The sequence below is a fragment of the Hevea brasiliensis genome, chromosome 18, assembly GCF_030052815.1.
Source record: "Hevea brasiliensis isolate MT/VB/25A 57/8 chromosome 18, ASM3005281v1, whole genome shotgun sequence".
In the NCBI taxonomy this organism is placed as follows: Eukaryota; Viridiplantae; Streptophyta; class Magnoliopsida; order Malpighiales; family Euphorbiaceae; genus Hevea; species Hevea brasiliensis.
The window spans coordinates 24,175,406-24,196,402 of NC_079510.1; the positions used below are offsets into that span (position 1 = coordinate 24,175,406).

The 20,997-nt window shown below is 32.7% G+C and overlaps 2 protein-coding genes across 4 annotated transcripts in view; one reads left to right on the forward strand and one right to left on the reverse strand.

The window, feature by feature from the left end:
• The first annotated feature begins 598 nt into the window (after positions 1–598).
• Positions 599–4,315, forward strand: LOC110661581 (uncharacterized). 2 transcript variants are annotated; one of them, XM_021820251.2, is made up of 5 exons: positions 599–760; positions 893–981; positions 1,806–2,422; positions 3,193–3,301; positions 3,991–4,315. In XM_021820251.2, exons 1-5 carry the CDS (start codon positions 686–688, stop codon positions 4,028–4,030), a joined length of 930 nt encoding a protein of 309 aa, XP_021675943.2. In that variant the 5' UTR covers positions 599–685; the 3' UTR covers positions 4,031–4,315. The 2 variants fall into 2 exon arrangements, with proteins under 2 accessions (XP_021675943.2, XP_057997061.1); XM_058141078.1 differs by lacking the exons at positions 599–760; positions 893–981 and adding an exon at positions 982–1,121.
• A 1,514-nt stretch (positions 4,316–5,829) lies between these two features.
• The window catches only part of LOC110661582 (uncharacterized protein At1g32220, chloroplastic), a 31,241-nt gene continuing 16,073 nt past the window's right edge, over positions 5,830–20,997 (reverse strand). Inside the window, exons 6-7 of one of the 2 annotated variants that reach the window (XM_021820253.2) lie at positions 6,963–7,010; positions 5,830–6,459 (exon numbers count right to left, since the gene is read on the reverse strand). In XM_021820253.2, coding sequence (XP_021675945.1) covers positions 6,179–6,459; positions 6,963–7,010 — 329 coding nt within the window. In that variant the 3' untranslated portion in view covers positions 5,830–6,178. Of the gene's footprint in view, positions 6,460–6,962; positions 7,089–20,997 lie in introns of both variants that reach the window. The other variant, XM_021820252.2, reaches the window with a different exon arrangement.

The following is a 20,997-nucleotide window of genomic DNA, read 5'->3' on the forward strand; positions in this document are numbered from 1 at the left end:
GACTTCATATTTCAATAAAAATAATAATTATTTAATTATTACTTAAATTAATATATTATTTATCTATTTAGAGTCAAAGTGATCAATTGTGTACAAGCACGTCACGTCTCAAATTAAAGTAGTAATAGAATTGTTATTTTTTAGCGTTTAAAAACATATTTTTTTTATAATTTTTTTTAAATATTTTAATTTATTTATAAAATTTTTAATATTGTAATTATTATAAAAAGTTGAGGATAATTAAAATAATATATATATAAAGCTTTTCCCTTTTTTATAATAAAAATGTGCTTTTTATTTATCAATTAATAATATATTTATCATTTTAATTTTTAATTTAATTAAATTTTTCTGTTATCAACTTTTTAATCAAATAGCATTGTAATAGAAAAAACTTTTTATTTTAACAAATTTTAATTTATAAAATTTTTAATAATATTATAAATAATATAAAATTTAAAAATATTTTTATCTATCAATAAGTTCTGTATATTTTTATCTATATTATAATTATAAAATTATAGATTACAATAGATTATAGATTATTGATAAGAGTAATTGTCCGTGGTTAAAAAAGTCTTTTTGCTTTTTTTTCTTTTTATGAAAAAGGCTTATGGGGGGTTTCAGTGATGGAAGAAGAGGGGTTTTGGTTTCTCTCATCTCAGCCCAGAGCGGATAGGAGAGTATGGGGACAGAAGGAGACCTATGGGATGATTCTGCTCTTATCAACGCATTCGAAGATGCTATGTCCAAGTACAAGGTCTTCTATTTGGAACTTTTCATAATAATTTATTAATATTATTGTTTTTCAACTTGATTTTTGCAGCACTAAATGTTGCCAGGAAGCAATCTTGTCTTCCTGTTTATCTAACGTTTTTTTTTTCTTCTCCAGAAAATGCATGGTAAGAAAATCAAGGAAAATTTGATTGATGAAGGAAACGGTGGCTCTGCTTTTGCAGCTGAAATTCATGGGGCTGTAAGGTATTTTTCAAGCAGATGCCTTGTCATCCATTCTTCGATTTCTTATAAAAATTGTTCCTGTTTTGTTTTTGATTGATTGAGCTCGGATGCGGGTTGAACTCGAGTCTTCACATCACTACTCCATAACCAATGAGCCAAAGGTCATTATTTTTTATTTTTATTTTTTTAAAATAATGGTATAATAGGATAAACAAGTGTAACGGAGGCACAGATATTGATTGAGGTTCTACTTGGGATGAACTCAGACTATGTTTGGTCGGCGGCCATAATGCAATGTGATTTTCTATGGAATTAATTTTGCATCTGAGTATTCACGGCGTTAGAGTCAATTACATGACTACTAAGCCAAAGCGCAAGCTCTTTTTTTTTTAATTATTCTTTTATTGTAAAGTAATACGGTAGGATAAATAAGTGAAACAGAAGCAAAGATAATCAAAATTAAAACTCCGTTTGTTTCATGGTGTATTTTACGGTATTTTAGGTTCTCAGGAAAATTGTTTAATCTAAAAGATTTGCCAGACAAGTTTTTTTTTGGAAAATAAACTGAGCCTTGTTATGCATTCATTTTCTTGGTTTTTGGTTTATAGGAAATGCTTTTGAATTTTAACTTTCTTTATGCTCAGAAGCAATATGTAAAAATGTTGGTTAAGTTCATTGAACTTGAATCATGTAAGCAACAATTTCTATCTTGATTGTTGCTAGTTGACATAAAGATCATGATCACTCAATAGTAGATACATCATTTCAATATATCAACTATTCAATTGTAGGATACGGTGTTTTGAGATATTGCTGTTTGAATTCCTGTTCTTTCCTAATTCTAGTGATGCAGATGAAAATGGCAATGTCACCTCAAATGCTGCAGAAGAATTGGGAGAGACTAAAAATCTCACACCTGTTCGGGAAAATCATTGTTTGTCTTCAGTTGAGCCTGAACCCTGTATAGATTCGTCAAGTGGTCAACACAAGCAAGCAGTCAATGAGTATTCGTATTCACAAAATTGGGAAGGCTATCAACTACTCTGTCAGCAATACTATGATCTTGAGGAAAAGAGGCAAGGGATTCTGCGTCAGCTTCAGCAACTTGGCGGTTATGGTTACCAATGTCCTGCTGAATGTTATGATTCTAGCCAACAGTGGGGTACCTGCTGTACTTATGATGATCTTTCATTCCCTACAACCCAACCTTCTTTCTCAACTGTTGCCTGTTCATGTTGCCCATATGCTTGTCATGGCTCAGCAGCACCTTGCATGTCATTTCCTACTTGTTCTTTCTGTGGAACATGTGCTGAGAAAATGTTTGCTAATTCTTCTGGGGCGACAGTTCCTGCAAAGCATTCCCCTCACGAAGATGGTGACATTGTTAAAACAGCAATGGAAGCTGCAGAAAGAGCAATATCTTCTATGAAGACATTGTCATCCATTAATTCTGGAACAGAAGGTAAGCATGAATTTTCCAAAATAATTGTTTGTACAGGAATCTTTTAGCACATACCCATTTTTCTTTACAAGGAAGAGAACATGAAGGGTTAATGGTATAAAATATTCAAAACTTTGGTCCAAGTATCAATGACGAGTTTTTTTTTTTAATATAAATTATGTCCACCTAATTTAACCCTGGCACCAATTGTGGCCGGCTTATGTTATACATCACTCCCCTTTTCAAATTTCATGCATAGAATACTTTTCACTTCTACACTTGAAATGCTTTGGCACACCTTTGGGCTGGCAATAAATGATACCAATATTGAGATAGGTGTATATAATTGATTAAAAGAAATTGGCCATAATTGATTCTTGGATCAAACGTTTGGGCTTATTGCCCCCCCGGCGGCCATAGTTGGTGTAATTTACCCATTGCTTGTTACCTAAGAAACCAGCTAAATCAATTTGAAAGGATTTTAATGTGCTTAAATAGAATTTGGTTTTTTTTTTTTCTTTTGGTTGTTGGTGGGGGTGGGGGGGGGGGGAGATGAAAATGTTTACCTGCTTTGGTCTGGTAAAAAACTTTGCACATGTACTGACTAGAATGTAAAATAAAATTAAACTCAGGTAAAACTTTCAACCAATGCATGGAATGCCAAGTTCTAGTTTAAAGAAAATCATCTTTCATTGAAAGTTGAGGACATGCTCAAGAGATGAGATGCTGTATAGATGTTCCTTTTATTGAATATTTTGTTCTATTATTTAGCATTTTCCCATGCAATACAGAGAAAGGGAAAGGAAAAGATGGTGAGGAAATTTCTCAAAGCACATGCTCTGGAACAGACCTGAGTGTTGTTTTAAATGCTTGGTACTCTGCAGGCTTCTACACGGGCAAGTATGTAGTCATTTTTCTTCCTTAAAAAGATTTGTCAGTTTCTATATTTTCATTCTGTTAATGCTATATTCTTGGAACATAAGGCATGTCAGGTTAACTATGTAATTAAAATTCAGTAGATATATATATGCAATAATTGCTAAATTTCTGTGGGTGGGGCAGAGTGTTCATGCATGGGGCCATCAAGGGTTTTGCGAAGCACCACCCATAAGACAGGGTGACAAGTGGTATTGGATTGGCTGATCTGAAATCCTTCTTGTATATATAACATATGTGTAGTATTATGGATGTTAGACCCATGACCGGGTATCTAAGATTATTTCTCAGATTATCAATTGAGCCATTACCCTCTGCTTTTCACTTTTTGGGTGTGTGCTGGGGTTACATTGTAGAGGTAAAGCCCTGCAAAAACAACTAGAGACCAGGGCTAGGAAATCCTCATTTTATTGTAAATCTAACCTCAAACCTGTTGGAATGTCAAAGTGAAGAAGTACCAGACACCAAAACCCTGTATACTTGGAAATGAACTTTTCAGTTAACTGATGAGATTCATTTAATGTGTTCATTTATTTTGCTTATTTGATTGCATAGAATTCTGGTATCAGTGAGTGGATCTGTATAGAACCATGAATTGGATATGACAAATACTTATCCTCTCTTAATCTTGTGTGATTTGTGTTCTTACATAGGTACCTTACAGAGCAATCGATTATGAAGAAACAGCACTGATAGGCTAATTACTGCACTGTGGAGAAGCGGTACAATGAATTTTACCTGCAGAACCCAAATTTTGGCAATTCTTAATGTATCAGCTTTGTAGAAAAGCTAGTGCTTTGTTATACCAACTACTGTTCTTTTCTTTTTGGTTCTTATATGCTTTGATATCAGTTGCTAGTTTTTTTTCCCATGTTCTTAATTTCAGTGTTTTGGAGCTTGCGTTACCAAACCTCATTGGATTAGCCTGAATTTTAATTATACACAAGGTACCTCAACTTAGGGGTATGTAGCAATAAAGTGCATAAACTTTAATTTGTAATACAAAATCCCATAATCTTTAAATTAAGTAACATAAAACCTCCTTAATAGCTGTTTTTTTTTTTTTTTTTAATGTTAAAGTGGCATTTTTAAATTGAAAAATTGTATTTTCATGGATTGATATTTTCAGATAAATAGGTTCTGGGTTATTAAAGTGTTTATATGTGCAATTTGAATCATTAGGGTTATGGATAGAGAACAGAATTAAAGTTTTTTCTTAAAAATGTAAATTAACAGAGTATTACATTTAGTAAAAATAACCTAAAAATTAGTTATGGAATATCGTTAGGTTTTTTTTTTACGTTACTTAATGATCAGAGATTTTGTGTTATAAATTAAAATTTAGGTGCTTTTTCTCTTTTCAAATTTTATATCTTTGCTAGAAATTTAATCAAGAAAAATGTTTTAATATATATAATCTAACCAATTAGAGCAACAATAGGCTTTTGGATAATGATAGAGAAGGATATGTTGTTTGGACGTCATAAGTTATCTAATAGACAGCCATATAACGATCAAATTAAGCCCGTGGAACAAGACAGAAACTCCAATAATGAAAAGAAAATATTACAAGTGAACACATAAAAACACTTTTTCCTAGAGGCTTAGCGAGTGACAGCATTGTGAACCACTCTAATTCTATTTCGGATGCTGGGTTTGCAAAAGGTGGCTGTAAGCAACCTCATTGTTGGTCAAGATTGAGGATTGGCACTCAGGCATGCAAATGCAAGCTTTGCAATATGGATCACTCCTTCAGCAACCTTATGTCGAGGAACTGCCAGGCGTTGGTCAATCACATTAAAGAGAAGACGATGATAATGATAGAAGAGATGAGATCACTGGCATTATTATTTCGAGTGTCATCAAACTAAGCCTGCAGAAAATGTCCAAACACACTTCAGCTTGTAATAATGGTAATGATGCATCATATATAAGAACACATAAGCATGATGTTTATATTACCTAAGTGCAGTATTGCATTATTTAAGTTAAAAGAAATTATATTTATAGTCGTTAACATTCGCCATTAATTATCACACAATTACTTAATTTTATAAGTGTTTTTATAAAAATTATTAAATTTTAATTTTTTTTATAACACTCACTGGATTAATAAAAAATTAAAGATTTTCAAATTAACAGATTTATCAATTATTTTGCAAATAAAATCATCGTATTTTATTATTTTTTTTAAAAGATGCATAAAAAGCATCTATCTACTCATAGTGATTAATTCAATAAATAAGATTTCAAATCATATTTGTAAATCTTATTCCAACTTGTGCAATGGTTTCACAATCACCAGTCGCAAAGAATATTTACAAACATTATCTCTAATTTATCTAAGTTGGTAAATTCTCTCTTAATCATTGAAAACCTCCACAAAAAATTCCTACTACGTCCAACAACTGCTCTATTTACTCTTCGTGATTAGGACGATGTATAAGCAACGTTAAAATATAGTAACAATTCTATGAGATAACTTAGTGATCTCAAGTCAAAAAGCTACTTACATTCACGTGAGCTTTTTTGCATAGACATGTAATTTTTATATAGATTTTCATGCGGGTCAATTCAATAAGTTTATTACACGAAAACAACTACACTTTAGTAAGCACCTACACATTAATTCCAAATACCTTGTACAGCCTATGAGAATAACTACTTCCTTTCACAAAGGAAAAAACATTAACATGAACTTTTGATCAACGACTAGCTTTAAAGGCAGCCAGTAGTTCAACGAGTTGAGAAACTTCACGATAGCTCGAGTGAACAATACCTTCACAAGACATTTGTTACCCAGAACTCAGACTAACTGCTACTTCAATTTACTGAGACTAATTATACTTTTACTTTTTGTGCAGCTTCCTTAATTTGCTCTATTGTAAAGATGCCAAAGAAGTCATCATCTGTTACTGCATTTATCACTGCAAGTGCGACATCATCAACATTAACTGGTGGTGCCAAGAGGAGATCAGACGCTGGTAGAGAACTAAATGCCTTGGTGAAGTTCTCAGTAGCTCGAAGAATTCTCTCCAATGGCTGCCCAACTAAATCCAAGGGAATCTCAAAACCATCAACTCTCCTTTTTCCATAGATGAAACCAGGTCTTAACACCACACCTGAGAGCATTGCATTGTGTGACAATGATATGGCAGTTGCAAGAGTTTTTTTTTTTTTTCCTCGGGGATGGGTTGGGCATAATATAAATCTCTCCTACTCAAATAATTTTTATCCCAGTAATAATATTACTGATTCTCCTTCCTAAGTTCTTGCCTAATAATTTACAAGCAGTTGGCCACTTTAGAGACACTATACAAGGTTATCATGATTAACATACAGCAAACACAAGTTAATGTCCATCGGTCTCCTTTGCTTAATACACTCTTTTAGTTCATTGGTTTATTTTAGAAATCATGATCATCCTACTGGAATATTAAAATGCATATGATTGTAATAAGCTAATATACTTTCCAGACAATTATTTGCATTGATACCTATTTAATTCATTTTCACATGAAAGGGACCAGGGTCAAAACAATTCAGCACCATTATATGTGACAAGCACGCATCTGAAAAACTGTCACATGACCAGAGTAAAAAAGGCAATGCTAAGAAGAAATACCAGAGTTTGGATATTTGGAAAGAACCTCTGACTCTGCTTTCCTCTTTCCTGTGAAGTATCCAGAAGAGAGTAAAAATGATGGTAGATTGTAGTCATGCACTGATATCAAGATAAACTTAGGAATTCCTGCAAGAGAGACAAGGAACAGGAGTAAACAATCTCTAAGCACAATTCATTGATTAATAGATGTCCTGTGGATGCAACTGTATTCTTAACAGACATGAAATTAATAAACTTACCAGCATGTTATATCAATGAATTATTGAAATCTTTTATCAGTACAATCTCTAAATTTACATTTATGCTATGTTTGGATATTAAAATTTTAAATGAGATTTGGATTTAGTTTTAGTATAAATTATTGATAGATTGTGAATTTCAAATATTATCATTCTACTTGTTAAGAACTTTTTAGAGTGGATTTAAAATAATATCATTTTATAAATTATTTCAAATTCATACTCAAATAAGATATTTACTACATTTATAAGCGCAATATATATTCATGACTCTAATCAATTGAACAAAACATATACTTTTATCAAATTCAAATTTTATATTTCAAATTCTCCCATCCAAACACAAGGTTAGTTTTTTGTTCAGCTTTTGGAACCAGCAGTCAGCGTTGAAACTTCAATGACTAGATTACAAGTGTTTGGTAAACCAAAAAACATTAAAATACCAAAAGCTGGCTTTTGATTTTTAATTAAACACTGCAAAAGCAATATAAGCTAGAAATCCTTTTAGACCTTAAAGCCAGCTTTTATAAAAATATGCCATTGAATTTCAAAATGAATCCAACAATACTTATTAATAATTTAAAATAAACAACACTACTTATTTGTATTTTTAACCTTTTAAACATACACAGACTTAAGTTGCCAAACGCATTAATTCATTAAAGTTATCAAAATAATCAAATAAATATTTAAAAAAATTTATAATAATTTTGCATGTGTAGATGTCTATATTACTAAAATTATTATTTATAAGAGAGAATTCATTTTTGTATAATAAATAAAATTTATTATATAATATGTAACAAAAATAAAAATGTCCTTGTTGGTAATTTTATAATATGACAGCAAGTCCAGCCCCCAAAGTTAGCAAATGCTTTACAATCAATTGCCATTGCCAACTACAACCAACTAATCACTGATCGTTGGCCATTTACAGCTGAACATTGACCACCATTTGCTCACAAATGATTAATACAGTTGCACTAAACATGCCCTTAATTAAACTAGTAGGAGATGTTTAATGATTATTATGAATGCTATCAGCTATTGTTGTGACCTGGACACAACAAGAGTGTTTGGGTAGTGAGAAAACAGATGAAAAGGGAGAAAAGTAGAAGAAAGGGGAGAGAATACAAAAGAATAGAGAGAGAAAGGGAGAGAAAAAAGATAAAGAAAGGGAAGATTAGGAAGATAGGAGAAGAAGAATTTAGAAGAAAATTGTATTGAATTCTTGTATTAGCTTCCCTCTACAGTGGCTCTTAGTACATTTATATCCATAACTAATTGTCCCAATAATGAATCAATTATAAAACAAAATTGCTAAACATTCTAATTGTTCTAATTGTCATTCCTAACAATAACCTCCACTCCTCTAGGATGAACCGTGGTTTTATATAAGGTTGCTTAACGACTTCATATAAAGGTCTTTTGGGGGTATTATTCTCCATACACCTACTTTTTAACCCCTGTTTTAAGCATATTTGAAAGGTAGTGAAGAGTCTTATGATAAAAATACCATTGGATGGAAAAGACCTTAAAGCATTTTGAAGACTATAGAATAACTAAAAATTAATAAAATAAAATAATTTTTACGTTTTAGAAAATTGATTGCATTGTTTTAAAATAAAAGGTTTTTATAGGGGCCATAAGCAATTTTTATTTAATTGAGCTTAATCTAATATTTTTCAAGATTTTAAATGAACTTAAGAAATATTTAATTAAACTAAATTAAATAATGAAGCCCATTAAAATTTTTTACTTCAGCTATGAATGAATGTGAGCTTGAATATTTTTTGGTTTTATTAAAAGGCCTTTTAATTAATTAACCAATAAAATAATAAAATAATAAAAAATCTTTGGTCGAATCTATTGAAAGTTTTCTTCTTCTTATTATTATTATTATAAAATCAAAAAAATAAAAAATAAATAAAAAGATATTTTATGTCTGTTGCCGAGACTAAGGAGATAAATAGTTGTTTTTATTTTATTTTTAATTTATTATTTATCTTAGTTTTCTTATCTTTTTAAATTCGAAACCTTTTTAGATTAGATTAGGTTAGTTTTTATTCTATCACCTTACTACTATAAATATGGAGATTAGGGAAACTTTTAAGGGCCGAAAATAGGGAAAAACTAGGTTAATTTTCTGTTCTATTGGTGTGTGAGAGAGCTCCTCTGTAGAAGTTTTTCTTTCTCCTCCAATTTTCTAACCATTATTTACCTACATTCACACGCTAAACACCTAATTTAGTTAGTTTAATTAATCAATTCACCAAAGTTATTTTATTTTATTTATTTCAATTCATACAAACTGTGGTTTACCGGAAAGGAGAGAAACAAGAACGGAGTGGGTATAATCATAGACAGAACATTGAAAGACGCAGTAGTAGCTGTGAAAAGAGTAGGAGATAGAATTATACTAGTAAAGCTAGTACTAGAAGGAGAAACAATAAATATAGTTAGTGCTTATGCCCCACAAATAGGACTAGACAGTGAGAGTAAACAAAGGTTTTGGGAATATATGGATGATTTAATGCAAAGCATACCGAATGAAGAGAATGTTTTTATTGGTGGAGATTTGAATGGACATGTAGGAAGTGATAGACAAGGTTATAAGAATGTTCATGGAGGTTTTGGTTTTGGCAGTCGAAATGAGGAGGGAAAAAGCATCCTGGATTTTGCTATGGCATACGACCTAATACTAGCAAATACCTACTTTATAAAAAGAGAGTCACATTTAGTGACTTTCAAAAGTGGGCAACATAGAAGCTAAACCGACTTCCTCTTAACCAAGAAGACAAATAGAGCTCTATGCAAGGATTGCAAGGTCATTCCAGGAGAGGCTTTAACAAGTCAACATAGGTTGCTGGTCTTGGATGTCAAGTTTAGGAACAATTCAAGTAAGGTCAGAAGAAATAGTGTAGCTCGAACAAAGTGGTGGGAGTTCAAAGGAGTAAAGCAAGTGAAGTTCAAAAATGAGCTTCTCGAGTTCGAAGTATGGAAGCTAAATATGGAGGACAATGATATGTGGATACAGATGGCATCAAAGATTAGAGAAGTAGCTAGAAAAGTACTTGAAGAGTCTAAAGGACATGGACCACCCTCAAAAGAGAGATGGTGGTGGAATGAGGAAGTACAAAAGGCAGTGAAGAGAAAAAGGGAATGGTATAAGAAATTACCTAAATGTGATAATAATGAGGCATATGAACAGTACAAGATAGCAAAGAAAGAGGCAAAAAAGGCAGTTAGTCAAGCAAGAGCACAGGCCTTTGAAAGGTTATATGAGAAACTTGAAACTAAAGAAGGGGAGAAAAATATTTATAGATTAGCAAGGAGTAGAGAAAGGAAATGTCAAGATCTCAATCAAGTTAGGTGCATTAAGGATAAAGAAGGAAAAAGTGTTGGTGAAAGATGAGGACATTAAAGAAAGATGGAGAAATTATTTTAATGATTTCTTTAATAATAGTCAAAATGGTAATAGCGTGAATATAGATTATAGAACAATAGAAAAGAATGTAAATTATACTAGAATGATTCGATCTTTAGAAGTAAAAGAAGCACTTAAGAGAATGAAAGTGGGTAAAGCCTGTGGACATGATGAAATACCAATTGAAGTGTGAAAGTATTTGGGAGATATGGGAGTGGCATGGTTAACTAAATTATTTAATAAGATTCTAAACTCAAAGAAAATGCCTGATCAATGGAGGAAGAGTATTTTAGTACCTATTTTTAAAAATAAAGGAGACATACAGAGTTGTTCAAACTATAGGGGAATTAAACTCATGAGCCATACTATGAAGTTGTGGGAGAGAGTTGTGGAGCATTGACTACGTCATGATGCTTCTATCTCTCTCAATCAATTTGGTTTCATGCCCGGTCATTCAACTATGGAAGCGATCTTTCTCATTAGAAGCTTGATGGAGAAATATAGAGATGTGAAGAAAGATCTACACATGGTTTTATTGATTTGGAGAAGGCTTATGATAGTGTTCCAAGAGAGGTCTTATGGAATGTGTTAGAACAAAAGAGGGTATCTATTAGGTACATACAAGTATTGAAAGATATGTATGAAGGAGCAACTACTATTGTGCGCACAGTGGGAGGGACACAAGAGATTTTCCGATCTCAATTGAATTACACCAAGGATCAGCCATAAGCCCTTATCTTTTTACATTAGTTTTAGATGAAGTGACGAAACATATACAAGAGAGTATTCCTTGGTCCATGATGTTTGCGGATGATATTGTTCTGATAGATGAGACACGAGAAGGAGTCAATAGAAAGCTAGAACTTTGGAGAAGTACTCTAGAGTCAAAGGGTTTTAAGTTAAGTAGAACGAAGACAGAATACATGCATTGCAAGTTCAGTGAAGGCCAAACTGGTGATAGGGAAGGAGTTAGTTTGAATGGAGTGGTACTGTTCCAAAGTAAGCACTTTAAATATCTAGGCTCAGTCCTTCAAGTAGATGGGGGATGTGAGGAAGATGTTAGTCATAGGATTAAAGCCGGATGGTTGAGGTGGAGACGTGCCATGGGAGTTTTATGTGATCGTAAGATTCCCAATAAATTGAAAGAAAAATTTTACGTCTGACCATACGATGGCTATGTTATATGGTAGTGAGTGTTGGGCACTGAAAGAGTCGTATGCATCTAAGATAAGAGTTGCAGATATGAGAATGTTAAGGTGGATGAGTGGCCATACTAGACTAGATAAAGTCCGTAATGAGAGTATTAGAGAAAAGGTAGGAGTGGTGCCAATTGAAGATAAGTTGAGAGAAGGGAGATTGAGGTGGTTTGGTCATGTGAAGCGTAGACATACGGAAGCTCCAGTTAGACAAGTAGAGCACATTAGGTTAGAGGATAGAAAGAAAAAAGGGGGTAGACCCAAATTGACTTGGAGGAGAGTAGTACAACATGACTTAGAAGCATTACACATTTCTGAGGATTTAACCCAAAATCGTTCAGAGTGGAAAAAGCAAATCCATATAGCCGACCCCAAATTTTTGGGATAAAGGCTTAGTTGAGTTGAGTTATTTCAATTCATTCCTAAGCTCTCCAAGGTGTCAAAGGAGTCATTGAAATCCAAAGAAGATCTACAAAAAAGGTAATTCTGATCGGGCACCTTCACATACTTCAATTTTGTATTTTCACATGTTATTATTTTTCTCAATTTTGAGCTTGTAGATGATCTCCTTTGCTTGTTTTTCTTGTTTTATTTGATTTGTTGTGTTGTTTACCTATGAAGTAGCCTTTTGGATCACTTAAAAAGCTACTTCTTACAATTTTTAATGATTTTTCAAAGCTCTAGATTTGTTCGAACTTGATCTGGTCATATACCTGATTTTGTAAAATATGTTTCTCTCTCAAATCTTTGTTGTTTTAATTCATTCTTTTTTCTGGTGTTAGTCCTTTATGTCTAGTTTATTATCATATTTTTCTTTTTGCATAATTCCTTACAGATAATTAGAAATAATTTTTTTTAAGTTTGCTACTCAAATCCGTCTATTTTACGGTAGCGGTAGAAGATTTTAATTTTCTGTATTAATTGATACACGAGTTTAAGTGTTTCTTTTTTCTATGTTTTAATTCAGTGCCTTAGCTAACTCGTGGTAAAAATTTAGGAAATTTTATGCATGTTTGTTATTTTTAGTATTTTTTTTATCTATTGTCCAAAATTGCACTTTCAGCATTAAGTCAAGTTTTGCTAATTTCTATTGATAAAATATGTGCACATTTTTTGCCATCTAATTTTTTTTTTTTTATATATGTTTTAGATCAATGTCTTAGGCATTCCTGGAAATTATGGGATGACCTTTTATGGTGATTTAGGTCATGTGCAAAATTTATTTTGTTTATTACTTTAATCTGTAATTTTTAGCAATAATTGTGTTTAATGTAAATTAGTTTTCTTTTGTTATTTAATTATATTCTAACATGTTTTCTTGTGTTTTGCATGAGTTTGGAGACCAAAGGGAAGTAGGATTAAGATGTAAAAGTTAGAATTTGGAAAAGGGGTGACGTGGTGCGCAAATCAATATCAGACCCAAAGACTTGTTTTCCTATTTTCACAAGGACTACAAGCTTTAGATGGATTCTTTATTTTTTTAGATAAATTTTATTTATATTTTCTAATTTATTTAGGATTCAAAAATATTATTCCTATTCAATTTATGTCTTTAGATATGTTTCACATTTAAATTAGGACCCTTTAATTCATTCCTACTTAGATTAGGATTTAGAATTCTATAAATACCCATTGTATTTTCATTATGTATATATTTTCAAATTTATTTTAATGAAATTTTCTTCTTCATAAAGTTATATTTATTGCACTTTATTCTTAGATTCTATATTGAATCTTATTTATTTAAGATCTTAGATTAGATCTTATTTAGTTTCAAGAGTTTGATCGTGTGTCAATCATTTTCTATGCTACACGCTGCATTAGGTAGTATCAGAGCAGGGATTTCACCTTCATTACGATGCAATACAGGTGGTGGTGGTGGTGGTGGTGGCAATCAATCACGTGACGGTAATAAGGAGTTACTAGCTGTTTGGAAAGCAATGAAATAGCATCGAAATTCTATAAAAGAAATTATGCAAAAATTGTAAGAGATTCGCTGCTTATTAAGAGTTCGTAATATTGAGAAGAGAAATCATAAATTGAATCAAACTGGGGCAGTTAACCACAATATACTCAATTATGATTTTGTTCTTTTTTAATTCTAAAAGAATACCTGTTACTAATGATGAATATAGAAGAAATGGTGTTCAAAAATTGTGTACTTCAACAGAAAAAAAGAATATAGAGGTGGAAGCAAATCTTATTGAGTTATCAAAGAATGTTAAAGATTTAGAATCAAGAAAAAAGAGATCAACCTGCATCAGAAAAATAACTCGAAACTGAAGATTCTAAGCGTAAAGGATTTGAAATTGAAGAATCTAAAACTTTAGTTGTATTGCCTTTTGCTAAGGTGGATGATAATGAGTTCGAACTAGAATTTCTTGAACCATCTACTCTAGAGGAAGAAGTTGAAATTCACAAGGAAGAGCAATGAGAGTTGGAGATGTCAATGGAGCTTAAAGAACAACCAACCATGGATGAGTTGATGGAGATTAACAATTTATCTAAACCTTCAATTTTTATTGTCTTGGTTGATTTTATTTGTCCAGATGTTCCAATGGATGCAAAGGATAATGTGAAATCCTTCAATTCAATTTTGTTCAAGTCAACTCTATTAATATCATTCAGGGAGACATGGTGTGATTTTTCAATGAAGTTTTTTTATTCTTCAACACTTTAAAATTCGAGGTCGAATTTTTTCGAAAGTGTGGATAAATGACACGGTGCGCAAATCAATATTAGACCTGAAGACTTTTGTTTTCCCACATAAGGACTTCTAGTTTTAGATGAATTCTTTATTTTCTTAGATAAGTTTTATTTTTATTTCCTAGTTTATTTAGAACTCTAAAATATTATTCCTATTTAGTTTATTGTCTTTAGATATGTTTCATTTTTATATTAGGACTCTTTAATTCATTCATACCTATATTAGGATTTAGAACTCTATAAATACCCATTATATTTTTATTATATACAAGTTTTCATATTTATTTCAACAAAATTTTTTTCTTCACAAAGCCATATTTGCTTTATTTTATTCTTAGATTATAGATTGAATCTTATTTATTTTAAGATCTTGGATTAGATTTTATTTAGTTTCAAAGATTTGATCATGTATTGATCCTTTTCCACTTTTACACGTTGCATTATCAAACTGAAATTGAAGAAGAGCATAATTCCTATCCTATTAGGAATTTTAATTTTTTTTAGGCTTTTAATTTAATTTCTATATTATTTATATTATAATCCAGTTGAATTATTTATTTCAGTAGCATTTTTTACCTTATTGGGATTTTTATCGGTAAGATTAATTGTTCTTAGCATTTAATTAATTAATGTAATAAAAACACATTTAGTCCAATAAGCAAATCTATGCACAATCTATGGAGTAAGATGGACCCAGGCTGATTTGGTATAACTCAGAGCCTAGGGGGATAGAGTGATTATTGCCTAATATCTTTGTGAGTTTTAGCTGTTTGGTTAGTGCATTCCTGAGTCCTTTTAAGGTTGCTGGTCGTAAGTCCTAGTGGTTTGGCTGTAAATCCATATATCCTACTGTAGGGAATGTATTAATTAGACTATTCAATTCATGGATATATTTTGCAGAAATCAATCTATTTCCAGCTCTTCTACCTCTGGAACAGGAGAGAAGATAGTCAACAGTGAAGAATTAGTTATTGAAGACTTTGAAAAAGCAATAGATAATTGGGAACTTCCTAAAGTCCAGAAAGATCAGATCTATAAACAAAGCAAGTTTAACTTCCTTACCAAAATTGATTATACCATCAAAACTGAGGAAAGAGATATTCCAATCACAAAGCCTTTTGAGATCATCAAGCTTTTAACTTCTGCTTCTTTAAACAAACACAAAGCCAAAGGTTACAACTATGTCCATATAGGGTTAGTTCAGGTAGGAATCAAGCCCTTAACAAAAGAAGGTCTAAACACTTCCATCTTAGCTGTTCTTAGAGACGCTCGTTTCTATGACTTCCAAGATTCTTTGCTTAGTTCTGTTGAGTCTAGACTTTGCACTGGTCCAATTTCTTTTGAATGTTATCCAAACTTAACTGTTTCTTTAAATGATAGAAATTTGCTTGATAGTCTTATTTTGCAAATTAAAACTCATAATTATAAAATGCTTCCTGGATCTATTCCTGTTGCTTTGATTTTTAAAGTTCACTACAAAGCCATGATAACTGCTTTTGCTTCTAAAGTTCTAATTCACAGTCAGAAAGGAGAAACCCTCCTCCTTCAAACTGATCTTACCAGAGCCAATGCTGTCATTCCCAAAGCCATCAAATAGAATGAAGTCTCACTACCCGAAGACTGGATCCTAGAAGGAGCCACAAGACCACAACCACTGCCTCCACCTAGCCCAAATACCCAGCTTAAAGAAATCGCCCAGTTCCCTGACGGAAAAGTAAAACTCTCTTTTGCTAGAAAACCCCAACTTCCAGAAGATCTTTTGATGCTACCTCTTCCTCTGGAACTATAGACCTAGGAAGAATCTCACAACTACCTACTGTCATTGATCTACCTCTAACCAGAACACTCTCTGTAATTAATTATCCAACAACTACAGAACACTTTACTCGAATCCCAGATCTACCTAGACACTCAACTTCTGACATACCAAGAACAACTTCAATGCAAACTGCAGACTTTTCAACTACCATACCACGACCTGTCTATTCCACTCCTGAAGAACAACCCAGACCTATATCTCCAACCTTCTCTTCTGTAACTGAGAATATAAAATCTGAATTGAATGTTCTTCAAAAAGATTTTCAGATTAACAAAGCTTATCTTCAAAAAGATTTTTATGCCCCTCATAATCATGAGAAAAAACTTTGATTTTTCCAAAACTTTATGGATCAAAGGCAGGAAATCCAAGAGAAATTTTATGCATTCATTCATGAGCATCAAACGCATATTTTCTTCTTTAATTGGTTTGAAAATTATGCTTTTGAAAATCATCTGGAATATCCTTTTGCTTCTAAAACCTTAAACCCACTTTCTAAAACAACTTCTTGGCAAACCTCAAAAGGTGAATGGATTCACTCTGTCCATCCACCCCTCTGAGGACTTCAAATCAAATACCTCAAAACCACCCTTACAGCTTCCCTTTTCAAAATTAAGAGTGAGAAATACTAAGAGAAATCTTGAAAATATCATCCAGCAGAGCAACTGGACCAATAGTCATCTTCATACTATTGGAAAACAGTTAAATGATCTCCAAAAGCAGATTCAGCACCCAACTACCATCATCTCCTCCATAGAAACAAAGATGAAAGCTCCAGCCTTTAAGCCTTTTGAAGTTTCAAAAAGCTCTCTGGCTAGCCTTCAACAAAAGAACAAAGAAGAATTTCTTCAAGCTATTCACGATCGCCTGAACCAACTTCCATCAACTTCTACAAAGTCCAATGTTATCATTCCAGACACTCCTGAAGCCTCCGTAAATGTAATGGAACAACCCTCTGACGAAGAGAATGCCTTCCAAGAAGAAGCTCTTACAAGAGTATATAAGGTTCATTGGCAAAATCCTTAACAGCTTTACTATCCACGAGCCTTTGCTCCGGATATCAATCTAGAAGATAAGCCGAGTGCCCTCTCCCAAAGCCGCTACAATGCTTATTCTGTCTATGAATGGAACATAGATGGAATGTCAGAATACAATGTTCTCAACATTTTCCAACAAATGACGATGGCCGCAAATGCCTATCGAACCTAGACATGCACCACTGATCAGGCTATTGCAAAACTTCTCATAGCAGGATTCTCAGGTCAACTGAAAGGATGGTGGGATTATTATCTCACTCCCCAGCAGAAACTTGAGATTCTAAAGTCTGTTGAACTTGATGAAGATCAAGATCCAATACTTGATGAAAATGGCAGACCAATTCAAAATGTTGTTGCCACCCTCATCTTAGCTTTGACACTTCACTTTATTGGAAATCCTTCGCATCTCAAAAACAAGAATGCCGAGCTTCTTTCAAATCTTCGGTGCAAAAAGCTTGGTGACTTCAAGTGGTATAAGGATACTTTCCTTATCAGAGTTATGCTTCGAGAAGACTCTAATCTACCATTTTGGAAGGAGAAATTCCTTACTGGCCTCCCCCCTCTCCTTGGTGAAAAGGTTCGAAATAAGATCAAGGAGCAGAACAATGAAAAAATTCCTTATGATCAGCTCACTTATGGAGAACTCATCAGCTTCACCCAGAAAGAAGGCTTGAAGATTTGCAAAGATCTTAAGCTACAGAAACAACTCAAATGGGAGCTCCATAAAACCAAAAAAGAACTTGGAACCTTCTGCCAACAATTCGATATTTCCTACCAAAAGCCATCTTCCTCTTCAACTTTCAAACCATGCTTAGACTGTCAAACCAGAAGACACCGCAACCACAAAAAACACTTCTCCAAACATAAAACCACTTACTACCAAGACAGACCTTCCAAAGGAAAGTCTTACAATAGAAAGTACCAAAAACCTTCTCAAAAGCCTTATGATCCCAGAGCTACTCCCAGAAAAGATGTTACTTGCTATAGATGTGGCAAGAAAGGTCACATTGCAAAATATTGCAAGCTCAACAGGAGAATCCATGAGCTCCAACTTAAAGAAGAAACTTTGTATAAACTTGAAGACCTTTTGCTTGAGTCCTCTGATTCTGAAGAAACTGTTTCAATTTCTTCAAAAAATAATCAGGCCCTTTCGCTTGATGAAGCCCTCTCTGACTCTTTTACTTATGATGAATCCGAAAAGCAACTGAACATGCTTACCAGAGATTAAAGGTTTATGCTCGATGTTATTCAACACATCCAAGACCCTCAACTTCAGAAAGAATATCTCACTAAGCTTCAACACTCTTTTGAAGCATAATCTTCTGAAACCCCTTCTACCTCTGTACCATCTAAAGCCAACAACCCATATGACCTCACAGCCATCTTACAAAAAGCCAAAACTTTCAAAACAAAAACCTCTGCTTCCACCATTCAATAACTCCAGACTGAAGTCAAAACCATCAAGTCTGAACTCAAGCAACTCCAAACCAAACAAAAGGAAGACTCTGTTGAAACCATCAAGTCTGAACTCAAGCAACTCCAAACCAAACAAAAGGAAGACTCTGTTGTCATTCAACTTCTTCTTAAGAAATTTTCTGAAGAAGAAGAAGACAATCTAGAACCTGAAACTGAAACACCACAACTAGCCAATCTACAAGATGTTCCAAATAATTTTCTTTCAAATTTAAAACAAGTCACTTCCCAAAAATATTTGGTCAAAGTAACTTTAAAAATTTCTGATGATTTTCGATTGGATACTATTGCTCTCTTTGATACAGGTGCTGACCTTAATTGTATCAAGGAAGAAATAATTCCAAAAGGATTTAGAGAAGCAACTACTGAAAAGCTCAAGGCCGCCAACAACTATTATCTCAAAATCAATTCAAAAACTAATGCATACGTTTTAAACAACGGTTTGCAAATCAAAACTTCATTTTTGCTTGTGCATGATATTCATCATACGGTCATACTTAGCACTCCATTCATAAATCTTATTACTCCTTATGCTGTTAATTATGATCATACTTCTGCTAAACTTAAAGAAAAGAAGATTGTATTCTCTTTTATTGAAAAATCCCAAACTCGTAACTTGCATATTATTAAAGTTTGCTCTGTTTATGAAAATCAACTCAACTGTCTGATTTTGTCAAAAGAAATAGAACCTCAAAACCTAAGAAAGACTGTTTCAATCCAAAGGATTCAAAATCAACTTCAACATCCTGTTTTAAAGAAAAGGATTTCTCTTCTTCAACGACAAATAGAAAATACTGTTTGTTCTAATCTTCCGAGTGCTTTTTGGGAAAGAAAACAACATGTTGTTGATCTCCCCTACGAAAATAATTTTCAAGAATCTCAAAATCCTACTAAAGCCCGACGAATTCAAATGAATAAAGAACTTGAAGACCACTGTAGAAACGAAATTAAAGATTTGCTTTCTAAAAATTTAATTTCTGCTTCCAGGTCCCCTTGGAGTTGTGCTGCTTTTTATGTTAACAAATCTTCCGAAATTGAAAGAGGAGTCCCTCGACTTGTTATTAACTATAAGCCTCTTAACAAAGCTTTGAAATGGATTCGTTACCCAATTCCAAACAAAAAAAATCTTCTTCAAAAACTTTTTGCTACAAAAATCTTTTCAAAATTTGATATGAAATCTGGATTTTGGTAAATACAGATAGCTCTCAAAAATCGTTACAAAACTGCTTTCACCGTCCCATTTGGCCAATATGAGTGGAATGTCATGCCATTTGGTTTGAAAAATGTCCATTTGAATTTCAACGCATCATGAATGACATTTTTAATCTATACTCTACATTTTGCATTGTTTACATTGATGATGTCTTAATCTTTTCGTCTTCTATTGAGCAACATTTCAAGCATCTAAGAACTTTTATCCTTGTTACCAAAAGAAATAGATTAGTAGTTTCTAAGTCCAAAATTAGTCTTTTCCATACTAGGATTAGGTTCTTAGGACACTACATCTCCAATGGTACAATCTCACCAATAGAAAGGTCACTTGCTTTCACTGATAAATTTCCTGACAAAATTATTGAGAAAACTCAACTTCAAAGATTCCTAGGATGTTTAAACTATGTCTTAGATTTCTTTCCAAACTTAAATAAATTGCTTCAGCCACTTCATGAAAGACTCAAAAAGAATCCTAAGCCCTGGACACAGGAACACACTTCCCTTGTTCAGAAAATAAAAACCCAAATAAAGCAAATTCCTTGCTTACATCTTGCTGATCCATTTGCTTTTAAAATTGTTGAAACTGATGCCTCTGATCTTGAATATGGAGGAATTCTAAAGCAACTTAAAAATAACAAAGAAGTTATAGTTCAGTATGTTTCTGGACATTGGAATGAAACCCAGAAAAATTATTCCACTATTAAAAAAGAAATTTTGTCTATAGTCATCTGTATTCAAAAATTTCAAAGTGATTTGCTTAATCAAAAATTTTTGCTTCGAATTGACTCCAAATCTGCAAAAGAGGTTTTGAAAAAGGATGTTCAAAACATTGCTTCCAAACAAATCTTTGCTCGTTGGCAAGCTATTTTAAGTATTTTTGACTTTGATATCGAATATATTAGAGGAGATATGAATTCTATCCCTGACTT

Excerpts from the sequence above, each read along its gene's own strand:
- LOC110661581 (XM_021820251.2), top strand. The coding sequence starts at position 686 with ATGGGGACAGAAGGAGACCTATGGGATGATTCTGCTCTTATCAACGCA. Across the intron at positions 761-892 it reads ATGCTATGTCCAAGTACAAG|AAAATGCATGGTAAGAAAAT; the intron begins GTCTTCTATTTG and ends TTTCTTCTCCAG. Across the intron at positions 3,302-3,990 it reads GCAGGCTTCTACACGGGCAA|GTACCTTACAGAGCAATCGA; the intron begins GTATGTAGTCAT and ends GTTCTTACATAG.